The following is a 14,443-nucleotide window of genomic DNA, read 5'->3' as shown; positions in this document are numbered from 1 at the left end:
GTTCTATTATCAGTACAATATCCTATTTAAGATTAAGTAGCCATTTGTCAAGTGTACATGTAGGTGGTCCGGCCTAGAGTGAGGGAAGCAAGAGTATGAATTCTGGAGGGTTCTTTCATATTTTGCAGGTTAGCAGCAGTTTACTTTGTAATTTTTTAAAATCTATTTTTAAATAATTACAAGAATAGTATGTGCTGGTTGAAAATATTTGAAATAATGCAGAAAGGTATAATAAAAAGAAAGTCCTTCTCCATCTACACCATCCCCTTCTCCCATTCCCTACGCTGGCATGGTTGGCATCTACCAACAAACATGAAGTTATTCTTGCTTTTATCATAGGTAATGGCATTAAATTAATAACCTGTTAAAGGTGAACTGAAAGGCAGGAATTTTAATCTTACCACCTTATTTATTCTTCAGGGTTTTTTTTTTTTTTTTTTTGCTCTGTTTCGTTTTGTTTACCATTTATCATAGGTATGGTCATGGTGATTTTGATGTGACTGTATAAAAAATGAACTAGAAGATTATTTTAGGGTTATTTAGTTACTATTAGGCATTGTACATATAATCAAGATCCAGGCTGTTAATATTAAGTTGTATTTAACATACTGTTTGGAGTTCTAATTACAAAGAAAGAATTCTTTGGGTCATCTTTCTTATTTTCCTCCTCCTCCTCCTCCTCCCTCCACCCCCCCACTTTTTAGAGCTTTTTGTATCTAATAGGCAAAACAGGGCTGTTAGGGAAGGCTTCAGTTTTTAAAATACAAGCTGTTAAACTCCAAAAGGTGTAATACTTAAGTACAAGGGTAAAGAAAGCTCAAGAAGGAATGTGAAGTGGTATACAAAAAGGCTGAGTGGAAAAAATGGCTAAAAATGTTTTGTCATATTCTGTTGAATTCACAAGAGCTAGTAAATTGGGAAAAATTTAAATGTTGTCTGATTCTATCAAAACACCTTCATATGTTGTAAAGTATCCATTTGGGCTTAAAACCTAACTAAAATTCAAAATTGTTAATACTGAATATGTAATTCTTATGACATTGGTTTCAAAAATAATATTCCTCCCCAAATTTGAATAAAGGAGATAGCTTTAAAATATTAGTTCTACCCGGGCTCGGTGGTTCACACCTGTAATCCTGGCACTTTGGGAGTCCGAGGCAGGTCGATCACTTGAGGTCAGGAGTTCGAGACCAACCTGGCGAACATAATGAAACCCCACCTCCATTAAAAATACAAAAATTAGCTGAGCATGGTGGCTCATGCCTGTAATCCCAGCTACTCAGGAGGCTGAGGCAGGAGAATTGCTTGAACCTGGGAGGCACAGGTTGCAGTGAGCCAAGATTGCGCCACTGCACTCCAGCCTGGGTAACAGAGTGAGACTCGGTCTCAAAAAAAAAAAAAAAAAAAAAAAAAAAAAGTTCTAGAACAGCATTTCCCAGGCAGATATTCTAATTATTTTAAAATCTCTGGGGGAAAAAATGGGTTCCCTGGCGAGTAAGTTTGTACTTTTGAGTTTCACAATGTACATTTTGTGAAAAATGTTCTTGAATGAATTCATATTTTATCTCAACCATATCTGCTTACATTAGATAATAGTACTGCGTGTGTGAGATGTTCACTGTTAATGCCTGCATTTGTATGGATTTCAGGGCCCCTTGCGATAACTCAACTCAGAAGTGGGGACCTATGACTGTAATGTAGACTATTTAGCATTTAGAATTGCCATACAGGAATATTAGAGATGTCTGAAGTATGTAAAATATTCTCAAGTTTTAATAGTTCCAGCCGTATACTTCTATTACTAAACAGTAATATTTCTTCCCAAATTTGAATAAAGGAGTCATCTTTAAAATATTAGTTCTAGAATAGCATTACCCAAGTAGATATTCTAATTATGTTAAAACCTCTGGAAAAAAAATGGCCTCCATGGTGAATAAGTTTATATTTTCCTTTCGAATTTCACAATGTACATTAGTGTCGTCGTGGTTTTGAGAAATCAAAAAGCTTGCCAAGTGACCCTACATCATTGACCATAGGGACCTCCTCTCCCCCATCCTCCTTTTCAGGTGGTATATAATAAAACTACACAAGGATGTTGTGGGAAATGCTGTACCAGACAGTGCAGTATTCTCTCATCCAGACACAATTTTCCTATTGCAGAAAAGTATTGGTATGATTCTAATCAGCATGGAAAAGATAGACTTGATGTGTCAATGCACACACCCAAGATGCATGTTTGGATTAACTGTATTCATGCCATAAAAATACTATGTAGACATATTTTCTTTTATATGGCTAGCTTTAATTTGTCACTGCATTCTAGTCTGTGTTCTATGATATTTATTATAGGTTAACAAGAATTACTCTGGAAGTAATATTTTTATGTCTATCCAGTAGTTATTTTTGCAAACTAATACAATAGTATGAAAGGCACAGTGTTGAAAGATCTTAATTTTTGAGTGAAACTTACTTAAAAGAAGTCATTTTCCCCCCTGAATCTTAGTGTAAAGGCAGCTGCAGTCTGCTGACAGCTTGTGGTTATGCTCTGATTTACTGGGGAAGGAGGAGGTTGTACTATTTTAAATGCATAATAGAGCATTCGTTTCGTCATCTGGAAGCAGAGATGGAAGAAGCTCGGGGGAAATGAGAGACATCACTGTTGCTTTCGTGGAGGGAAGCTTTGTAGCACGTTATCAGACAGCAGTGCATATTGAAGAAAATATCTGTTAGGAATGCATGTCACCAGATGTATTTTGCTTTCAAGAATGGTAGACACATCAAACAAGAATCAGATAAAAGCCTGAGAAAAAGATGTTCAGAAGAATACTGGAGTTATTCTTTATGCTTCACTGCCCTTTACCTCTCTTGGTACCTTCCAGAGAAACAAATATAGATGTATTTTTAGCTTGCCGTTTCCAGCATCAATATGACAACATGATTTTGTCTTTATATCAGTAAGCAGCTTCTACTATGTTTTCCTATTTTCTGCTAGCTACAGTTTACAAAGGATGTCACAGCACTGGTAAGAAATGCACAGTAGCCATTTCCTTGCTTTTAGTCATGTTTTGTAGAGATTTGTAATAAGCCAATCTATTAAAAACTGTTCACTTTGCTTAGAGAAATCCCTCTATCGTGTTAATCTTACTAATTTGCAGAATATGTTTGTGATAGATGGTTTGCCATCCTTATTTTTTGTTTTTATGTTTGGTTTTCTTTTGTATCCTGTACATAACTGATGCTACAGTGTAATATTTATCTGCATCAGTATATATATATATATATATATATATATGTTTTTTAAGTATCTCACCCTCTTCCTGTCACTACTACTTTGCTGTTATGTTTGTGGCTGCACTTGAGCTTTGCAAGCTGTCGAATGCAAAGAACAGGATGTGATGATAGTCTTGAGTTAAGCTTGTTTTGATTAGGGGAAGATGTGTTACCACATCTGTCTCAGATGCTGAACATAGTCCCTGTGTTGCACTGATGAGCTCTGTTTTGTAAAGTCTCTATAGTTGATTTCTGTTATTCTTAAGGCTTTAAAAATATTGCTGAATAATTTTACAAATAGTTGATAAAAAACGATTTAGGCTGCATGCCTGCCTGTTAGTAATAGAGAAATGTCTCCTTATAATAAGTAAAAGAGACCAAATAAATTTGTATGATATACTTTTGCATTAGCTTAAAATAAAAATATAAATTATATACAGAACGATGAGTTACCTTTTTTCATATTTTTGTGCCTTTATTATATGTGCTTTATTTCTTAAACTTGCATATTATCTTACTTTAAATATTAAAATACTTAGCATGACTGCTGAAGGTCTTAATTTGTCAAAATGGATTATTCTTAGGGACTCTGTAATGGTTAATTGACAAGATGCTTCAAATAAATTAGATTTAATTTATTATAGTAGTAGTACTTAAAATGCATTTAAGATTTTTAATATTTTCACCTTTTCTCTGGCAAAATACATGAATCTTCCTTTGCTGGGATTTATTTGGCAGCCATTTAACCTGTCAACTGCTGAAAATCAGAAGGCTTGAATGGGGAGAATTTTAGAAGTAATGTGGGTACATCTAATTGGTTGGGTAGAAATTTGATGAGTTTCACATGTTTTGAGCAAAGAGGTGATTGTAATTTGTATGTGTTGCAGATTCTACAATTTATTTGATTTCTGAGAGACTAGCTCTTTCTAGATTTGTAGAGTACCCTTATGTTGTGTTTGCATGCATGCTATAGTGAATGTCACTCAGGAACGAGGTAGGACATAGATAAAATAGTGCACTGTAAAAATGGAAATTATTATTCTTTTTATGAATTTCCAGTGACACCTTTCTCTCATTTCTATACAGGCATATTCTCAAGATGCCTACCTGAAAGGCAACGAAGCTTATAGCGGCAATGCCCGCAATATACCTGAACCTCCACCAATCTGCTATCCCTGGCTGCCATCTGCCCCATCAGCCATGGCACAGCCAATTGAAATATCTCCTCCTGACTCATCATTGAGCAAACAGCAAACTAGTACACCAGTACTGACACAACCTGGTAGGGCCTATAGAATGGAAATACAAGTGCCTCCATCACCAACAGATGTTGCAAAATCAAACACAGCAGTGTGTGTTTGCAATGAAAGTGTAAGGACTGTCATTGTGCCTTCTGAGAAGGTTGTAGATTTGTTATCCAATAGAAACAACCATACAGGTCCTTCACATAGAACTGAAGAAGTGAGGTATGGCGTGAATGAGCAGACCTCTTTAAAAACAGTGTCAAGAACCACATCACCACCATTATCAATTCCCACCACTCATCTAATTCATCAGCCTGCAGGCTCCAGATCATTGGAACCTTCTGGAATTTTACTTAAATCTGGAAATTACAGTGGACATTCTGATGGAATCTCAAGCAGCAGATCTCAAGCTGTGGAGGCTCCCTCTGTATCTGTTAATCACTATTCGCCAAATTCCCATCAGCACATAGACTGGAAAAACTATAAAACTTACAAAGAGTATATTGATAACAGACGATTGCACATAGGTTGTCGGACAATACAAGAAAGATTAGATAGTTTAAGAGCAGCATCTCAAAGCACAACAGATTATAACCAGGTCGTCCCCAACCGCACTACTTTGCAGGGACGACGTCGAAGCACCTCTCATGATCGAGTGCCCCAGTCTGTCCAGATACGGCAACGCAGTGTGTCCCAAGAAAGACTGGAAGATTCTGTGCTAATGAAGTATTGTCCAAGAAGTGCGTCTCAAGGAGCACTGACGTCTCCATCTGTTAGTTTTAGTAATCATAGAACTCGTTCATGGGATTATATTGAGGGACAGGATGAAACCTTAGAAAATGTCAATTCTGGAACTCCAATACCTGATTCCAATGGAGAGAAAAAACAGACTTACAAGTGGAGTGGGTTTACTGAACAGGATGATAGACGAGGTATTTATGAAAGACCTAGGCAGCAAGAAATTCATAAATCTTTTCGAGGTTCCAATTTTACTGTGGCTCCAAGCATTGCTAATTCTGATAACAGGCGAATGAGTGGTAGAGGAGTGGGATCTGTGTCGCAGTTTAAAAAAATTCCACCAGATCTAAAAACACTGCAGTCAAACAGAAATTTTCAGACTACTTGTGGAATGTCACTGCCTCGGGGTATTTCACAGGACAGGTCACCTCTTGTGAAAGTCCGAAGTAATTCTCTGAAAGCTCCTTCCACGCATGTCACAAAACCATCATTTAGCCAGAAATCATTGGTTTCTATCAAAGACCAAAGACCAGTAAATCACTTGCATCAGAACAGTCTGTTGAATCAGCAGACATGGGTAAGGACTGACAGTGCCCCCGATCAGCAAGTGGAGACTGGGAAATCCCCCTCTTTATCTGGAGTCTCTGCCAAGCCTGCCCCTCAGTCGAGTGAAAACGCTGGCACTTCAGATTTAGAACTACCTGTCAGTCAAAGGAATGAAGATTTAAGTTTACAAGAGGCTGAAATTGAGCAATCAGATACTTTAGATAATAAAGAAGCTGTCATCCTAAGGGAAAAACCTCCATCTGGACGCCAGACACCGCAGCCTTTAAGGCATCAGTCTTACATCTTGGCAGTAAATGACCAGGAGACCGGGTCAGACACTACCTGCTGGCTGCCCAATGATGCACGTCGAGAGGTCCACATAAAAAGAATGGAGGAAAGAAAAGCCTCGAGTACCAGTCCGCCTGGCGATTCTTTGGCTTCCATCCCATTTATAGGTGAGCTCATTTAGAGTCATTGGCTAATATGCCAAATGTATAAGAAATCTTTCCAGAAAAGTATTATTTCTAGTTCAATAGGCATAGAAGTCTTACACTGTGATTTTAAAGTGTTTGTAGTGAATCTCATAAGCTGTGCTTCAACCAGAGCTTTTACAAACCTCTTTAAAAGTTATTTCTAGTACCAATTTTCCTTTTTTTAAAAAAAAAAAAAACTTCATGTACCTAGTACCCATTTCAAATTTTTATTTTGATGAAACAAATTCCTGAGATTAAGGAAATGAGCGAAGCAAATTGTACCTAATTGTTGATTCAGGTGAATGAAAAACCAAGTGGAACAGTTTTGATAATTAGTTACCAACCTTTCATTTAAACAGTGCTTTTACCTTCTAAAACATATTTGTTTGTAAATTTAACGTGTACTGAGAGAAAAGACCTCTTCATTGTCAAGTTAGTTTGCCATACTATAAATCCTGGAACAGATTTAGAGAAGTTACTTAAATTATAAGCGTGTGCCACAGTTGCTGGCACCTGTCCTGTTGAGTCTTCTGTCTGCTCCCTCCCACCCCAGATCTGTTCTCCATACAGCAGCCAGTGTGATGTTTTTAAAAATGTCAATTAGATCACACCACTCCTCTGTGCAGAACCCTCTGTTTCCTTCCCATCCATCTCACCCAAAATAGCATGCAAAATCCTCCCGTGATCTGAAAGGCCCTCCATGGTCTGCCTCACAACTCCCTCTCTGATGGTGTCAGAGAGATCCTACCTCGTGATCTCCTATCACAGTCTTCCATGTGCATCCCATCTGCAGCCTCACCAGCCTCCTTGCTGTCAGGCGTGCCTTGCTACAGGGACAGGTACAGCTGGTTTCTAACCCTGGAATACATTCCACAGATAGTTAACAAGCCTATGTCTTCCTCATGACATTTGGGTCTCTGCTCAAAGATCTTATCCAAGCAGGCTTTGTGACTCACCTATCTAAAACAGGTATCCCACGCACAGACACAGAAACGGACATTCTCTTCCCTTAAGCTTTTTTATTTATATTCGTATTACTGTTTCCACTTGACATGTTTTGTTTTTTTGTTACATGTTTCTCAGTAGAACTAAAACATAAACTACATGAGAGCAGAGATTTTAAATCTTTGGTTCACTTTTGTGTCCCTAATGCCTAGAACACTGCGTGGCACATAAAGAATTCACTCAATAAGTATTTGTTGAGATAATGGCTGAAAGACAATTTTGAAATGCTGGTTAAATGTATAGCACAACAACAATACAGTTCTCATCACGACTGTGCAGCTCTAAAACATCATCTGCTAACAGGTGATGACTTATGTCCTTAATATTATCTTCATTTTATAAGTGAGAAATTTAAGGTATAGAGAGGCTAAATAACATCTCTAAAATCGCATAGTAAGTGATAAGAGACAGGGTCTCTAGGTTTGCCTCATTCAGCCTCGTCCCAGAGAACAGCTCCAGGGAGCACGCCATTTATATGGAATGCCTGTGAAGAGCGCCCCCGGAGGCATGCGATGCAGGGGCTTTTTTCCTTCTCTTTTTGCCACCAACCAAGGCCATACTTGTAGTCCCCCTGGTGTCCCATGGGTTTATGAAAAGAGTTCTCCATCATTTTACAATATAATATGCTTCTCTTTGAGTACTAGTTGAGTTTTTCTTTTCTACGGGAACATTTTTAAAGCTGTTGAGGACTGTTGTTTCTTTTCTACGGAAACATTTTTAAAGCTATCAATTGTAAAGCTATTGATAGCTTTAAAAATGTTTCTTGAGAAAACACTTAATTGGATAGGTGACACTAAAAGCTTTTTTAAAAAGTTCCACACAGCTTATGTTTTTTTTATAAATAGGATATATTCAAGTTGTCAACATTGTGGGGAATCTCAACCTGAATTGTACCCATATTCATATCTATACCCCTAAGGCCAAGCTCAGCAAATAGTAGACTCCTGTTGTAGATGGAATCTTATACATCATCTAGAATAGATATTTTATAGAAGGTAACTGATGACGAATGATTGTTTTATGAGGTTTTAAAATGTAAAAAAATCTTACAACCTGTGGCTGTTTCACAGGCCCATTCGATCTTATCAGAACAGTGGCATCATATTTTCTTCCTACATAATAACAACAATATAATCAGATTACATTGGAGTAGTAAAAAACTGTGCTGGATATATCTGTTAATATTTCTTCCTAGTTATGAAGTATAGAAATAAAACAGTTAATTATGTTATTAAAGAGAAGACTTTGGCTAAAATAGAAAATAAAGATCTGTATAATTCTATATACATATAGATTGATGTAAATAAATCATTTTATTTACTAAGAATAAAAGTACTCTCTAATTAGTTCCTATCTTATTTGACTTTCGCCCTCCTTCCCCTGCTGCTCACCTTCTGCTGTGCGGCCCAGTTCCTAACCGGCCATGGACCAGTACCAGTCTGCAGCGCAGGAGTTGAGGACCCCTGCTATATACTAAGGTTGCAGGAGGCATACAGGCATACAAAACAAAATGAATACATTTTGTTTTTAAATTTGGAATATTACTCATTAACAGTATTTTGTTTACTGTTCCCACCCCCCACTTTATAAAGCTGCATAGTAAGTCCTGAAAATAAATTTCAACTTCTTTTATAAGTAAACACAAACCTCAACAATGTGAGCTGTTCTTGAGTAATCTCACGGTGAATAGCAGATATTACAATGTGTTCTAAAATCCTGACTTCCTACACTTCTCTAATTTATACCACTCATTACTAGTAATACAAAAATGCTATGACTGTTACCTACACCCAGGGTTTCATCTTAACTTTCTTTCTCCATGCTTTTGTCATATCTCTAAGACTCCTCCTCCTCCATCTTACCCCAACATTGGCTGCGTGTGTGCTCAGTGAGGGTTAGCCCTAAGTTAAATTGAATTTGATGGTCACAGCCTTATTGGCACTGCCATATCAAGATGATTTAGAAGTGTTAGATTTGGTAAGATATAGCTGCATTACATTGTCCATACAGGGGAACTTAGCTCCCTGAAATTTACCCAAAGGGAAGAGGTGACTATTCCCTATACCCAGTTTCTCCATTTGGGAGCTCTGGGCTCAGTGCCAGTGGTGATGTCACAGGACGATGCAATGAGCACCCAGCCCTTCTTTAATACTAATTCAGGCTGAGTCTTAGCAAATAGTCTGTTTATAAAGAGGAATCATATACTTTATCATCTTACATCTTTTATAAAGAGAAATCATGTACTTATCATCTTTATATGTCTTTTTCATATATCGGCTTTTCCCAAAAATGTGATGCCATTGGTACTTAAGCTTAGAGATTTTTGCTTCCACTATTTGAGTAACGATGTGAGGTAATTTAAAAAATAATAAAATAGTCCTGGTGCAGTGGCTTGCGCCCGTAATCCCAGCACTTTGGGAGGCTGAGGTGGTTAGATCACTTGAGGTTGGGAGTTCAAGACCAGCCTGGCCAACACAGTGAAACTCCATCTCTACTAAAAAAAAATACAAAAATATTAGCTGGGTGTGGTGGGGTGCCTGTGAGCCCAGCTACTTGGGAGGCAGAGGCAGGAGAATTGCTTGAACCTGGGAAGCGGAGGTTGCAAAGAGCTGAGATCGTACCACTGCACTCCAGCCTGGGCGACAGAATAGTGAGACTCCACTCAAAAAATAAAATAAAATAATAAAATAACAAAAACTTCTGCAGTGCTTTATAATCTACCACATACTTTATAATGTACCAGTCCTTACCATAACCCAGTGGGGAATTTATGGCAGAATTAATAACCCGTTTTATGGATAAGGAAAGTTAAGTACTTTGCTGAAGCTCTCTCAGAGAACTGACAGAGCCGATTGCCTGTTGGCTCCAAATTTCATATTCTTTGGACAGTGCCTCAAAATGAGCAAAAATTTAAATCTTGGATTTTACTTTTTTAAATCTTAGCTTGAAAAATCATTCTAAGTTTTATGCTATTATTAGCTCAGATCACCCAAGTTTGAATTGGCATCTTTTCCCCATGCTTTTGTCATATCTCTAAGACTTCTCCTCCCTCTTACGCCAACGTTGGCTGTATGTGTGCTCAGTGAGGGTTAGCCTAAGCTAAATTGAATTTGATGGTCATAGCCTTAACGGCACTGCGATATCCAGATGGTTTAGAAGTGTTGAGTTCGTTAACAAAAATGTTCCACCAGTAAATAATTTTAGATGCTCTTTTATCTTTTCTTTGATAGTAGCATTAGTTTTTTTTGTTTGTTTTTGGGACGGAATTTCACTTTCATTGCCTAAACTGGAGTGCAATGACACGATCTCAGCTCACTGCAACCTCCGCCTCCTGGGTTCAAGTGATTCTCCTGCCTCAGCCTCCCGAGTAGCTGGGATTACAGGTGTGCGCCACCATGCCCAGCTAATTTTTTGTATTTTTAGTAGAAACGAGGTTTCACCATGTTAGCCAGACTAATCTCACAAACTCCTGACCTCAGGTGATCCATCCCCCTCAGCCTCCCAAAGTGCTGGGATTACAGGTATGAGCCACCGCACCTGGCCACATTAACTTTTATTCTGAAACACTTTAAATTTCTTTGTAGCACACTTTATAGATTGCTATGCTTATTTATTTAGGGAAATACGTTTTTTTAAAACCTAGCCACTTTTTTTTTTTTTTTTTTTTTTTGAGATGGAGTCTCACTCTGTCACCCAGCCTAGAGTACAGTGGCATGATCTCGGCTCACTGCAACCACTGCCTTCCAGGTTCAAGCGATTCTCCCACCTCAGTCTCCCAAGTAGCTGGGATTACAGGCGTGTGCCACCACACCCGGCTAATTTTTGTATTTTTAGTAGAAATGGGGTTTCACCACATTGGCCAAGCTGGTCTCAAACTCCTGATCCGCCTGCCTCAACCGCCCAAAGTGCTGGAATTACAGGCATGAGCCACTGTGCCCTCCCAAAACCTAGCTCTTATAAACTATGAAATTGTTTCACTAAAGTAGACTTTGGAGCCTTTTCACCTAGTTCCTTTAATGTTGAAAATAGACCCAAATCTCAAAAGCCCCCTAACAAATGCCTGGTTTATAAAAACCTAAAAATGTTTTATATGTTTACATAAATTAAATAGATAATTCCACCCCTTTAGTGGATTTGTAATTCTAGGCCTTTTGAACTAGAATTGGCCCTTCTCACTACCCAAGTCCAACTTCTTTATTTTATAGGTAGTGAATGTAATATCCAGAAAAGTTAAGTGGCTTTTGCAAAATCGAACACACCAGGTCTCTTGACCTCCCTACTCAGTCATCCACATTTCTACTCCCTTGCTGCTTTTCTGTGTACTAGAATTGAGAATTAATAATTTTCAAGATAGATTAGTGAAATTGGTGAGCTGCTATTTATTAAATTTCTAAGTAAATGTTGAATTTGTTGAAATTGTTACAGCATATCAACTGGCAAGCTGGATCATTTTTCATACACACACGCTTGTACACCGGCCCATGGACACACACCCTCACCCCCAGATCTTAAGAGTTTAGTTAACTTGTTTGATCTATGGGACTGCAAAAATTCAGCCAAGTAATTGTAACCTGTTAACTGTGGCAAATCTAGAAGTGATCCTTCCACTTGCCCTTTGTAAAATTAGAGCCCTTGCTGTGCTGAACTGGTGCATGCTTTCTTGTAGATGAGCTGACCATGATATTGTGCACATCCCTGCTTTTGCTCTGATTTTGTCACCTCCCTTTCAAATACCTACTTCACAGTAGTTCCTCTTGGATTTACAACTCCACTCCCTCATCGTCAGCACTGACTGCCATCTTGCCATGGCAAACATGAATAGGGAATTTATTCAAAATACTCTCCCCTTCCTAACCACTGTAAAACCATTTCTATCTAATAGGGAGATACAGCATTGACCTTTTGGTTATTAAGATAACCAAATCTCCAGATGACTTTGAAGAAGCTGAATGTTAATTTAAATCCATGTTCACAGAACTGACCATTAAAGAAACTTGGTCTTAATTAGAAAATTGAATTCCAGTTACGATAATTAGCTTAATTATTGTAAAAATTGGGAATATTTGAACTAGGTGATGGGCACCCATCACCAGTTCATATGAAACAGGACTTATTGCTTCAAAATTTTTATTTATAATTAGTGAAAAATGTTTAGTAAGCCTACTCAAGGTCTGTTGCTGGGTCAAAGATGAGAAGGCCATGTGAATATATTAGCATCATTTTTAAACATTCTTTCTCCAGGCCTTTTAAATATAATGTAAATGGAGTTGCTCCAGCATGCCATTTTTATCAGCTCTTGTACCTGATGTTCAGTAATTGGTATTAATGGGGCTCATTTAAATTTGCCTAGGGAGTTCAATTTTTTAGGATGTCTTTATTTCATTGGGCTTAACTCTGATTAAAAAAAAAAAAGTGGCATTGCCAAAGATTAATACATTGTTACTTGAAAGAAGGAGCTTATGCTTGACTATTAATAAGATCATTTAACTTTAGCCGTTCACCTCCTTTGATTTAAATTGAGTGTATATCTCAGAAGGCAAATAAAAAGAAAGGATATTTGTCACATTTGAATTTATTTGTTTATTTATTTATTTATTTTTGAAACAGAGTCTTGCTCTGTCGCCCAGGCTGGAGTGCAGCAGCTTGATCTCGGCTCACTGCAATCTCTGCCTCCCGGGTTCACGCCATTCTCCTGCCTCAGCCTCCCGAGTAGCTGGGACTACAGGCGTCTGCCACCACACCTGGCTAATTTTTTGTATTTTTAGTAGAGACGGGGTTTCACCGTATTAACCAGGATAGTCTTGATCTCCTGACCTCGTGATCCGCCTGCCTCGGCCTCCCAAAGTTCTGGGATTACAGGCGTGAGCCCCCGCACCTGGGCTGAATTTATTTTTAAGACACAGAATCCATTAGCAATATTTCCTCTCCTTTTCCGTAAGGATGAGGAAAAATCAAGATTTTAAGCGTATTTTGCTTGAGGTATGTCGCTTCTGGTAGGAGTTGGAACAGAAACAGCTTATTCAATTTCCATATTTTGGTAAAAAGATATATACATGCTGTTGCTGTTTTGGAACCATATATATAATTTTAGGTTAGTTGCCATTTCTTTCAACTTATACAAATTTACCCCTCTTTTTGCAATATATAGTTTACTCTGTCATTGAAATAAGTAATAGTGTTAATATTCCTTCAATTATTATGCTGTAATTTGGGGAGGGGTTAGGAATACTACTTCGTAGCAGAGGTGAAATAAAAAGCAGAATTATGTCAGGGAACTGATTATTCTGTCATGGTCTATGCTGAAAATTCTGATAATTTCACTGAGTTACATAAAATTATTGTCAACTATAATCATAAAATATAAAGTACATTAATTATATGCTTCTTTGTAATTATGGTCAGCTGTGAGAAACGTGCCTCATAACTCAGCTCACCTTAGAAGGGACTTTTTTTTTGCTCTGTGCCCTAACCTGTAACAGTGGACATTGGGTGTTATGAGAAGACATGCACATTTGTCAGGGTGCTAGAAATGCATTGCCCTCCACATTTATGTTCATCATAATTCTCTTGGTTACAAGGACAGGGCAATTATTTCAAATTACCTCATGCCAAGAAATAATGTTAGCTCACAGGGAAGAACTTCTGTGGTAGACCTGGTTCCATGCATGCCTGGATCCAAATACCCAAGTAATGACATCAAGAGTGAGTTTTTCTTTTTCCTTTTTTTTTTCCCTTCTTTTTTCTTTTTTGACATAGAGTCTCGCTCTGTTGCCCAGGCTGGAGTCGGGCAGTGGCGCAATCTCGCTTCACTGCAGCCTCCACCTCCCAGGTTCAAGCCATTCTCCTGCCTCAACCTCCTGAGTAGCTGGGATTACCAGTGTGTGCCACCATGCCCAGCTAATTTTTGTATTTTTAGTAGAGATGGAGCTTCACCATGTTGGCCAGGCTGGTCTCGAACTCCTGACTTCAAGTGATCCTCCCACCTTGGCCTCCCGAAGTGCTAGGATTACAGGCATAAGCCACCACGCTTGGCCTGTGAGTCTTTTTTCGTTTTGCTTTCTTCATTCTCAGATTCTTTTTCTCCACATAGTAGAAAAGGTGGCCGTTGGTGACAACTCAACAGTTTACTGATTTCTACAGTTTTTGTTCTCCAAGGATAAGAAGAGA

General features: G+C 38.2%; 1 protein-coding gene across 4 annotated transcripts in view; it reads left to right on the top strand.

The window, feature by feature from the left end:
* ARHGAP21 (Rho GTPase activating protein 21) overlaps positions 1-14,443 on the top strand; it is a 135,522-nt gene that overhangs the window by 93,473 nt on the left and 27,606 nt on the right. For 3 of the 4 annotated variants that reach the window (XR_008668750.2, XM_031015314.2, XM_055352014.2), the window contains 2 exons: positions 2,993-3,022; positions 4,357-6,253. Coding sequence is in view for 3 of the 4 variants with exons in the window: in XM_031015314.2 (XP_030871174.2) it covers positions 2,993-3,022; positions 4,357-6,253 (1,927 nt within the window). In the remaining variant the exon portion in view is untranslated. The remainder of the gene's footprint in view (positions 1-2,992; positions 3,023-4,356; positions 6,254-14,443) is intronic. The other variant, XM_055352013.1, reaches the window with a different exon arrangement.

Source organism: Gorilla gorilla, chromosome 8, assembly GCF_029281585.2.
Source record: "Gorilla gorilla gorilla isolate KB3781 chromosome 8, NHGRI_mGorGor1-v2.1_pri, whole genome shotgun sequence".
In the NCBI taxonomy this organism is placed as follows: Eukaryota; Metazoa; Chordata; class Mammalia; order Primates; family Hominidae; genus Gorilla; species Gorilla gorilla.
Note: the sequence above shows the minus strand (reverse complement) of the source record. Positions and strands in the feature narration are given on the sequence as shown.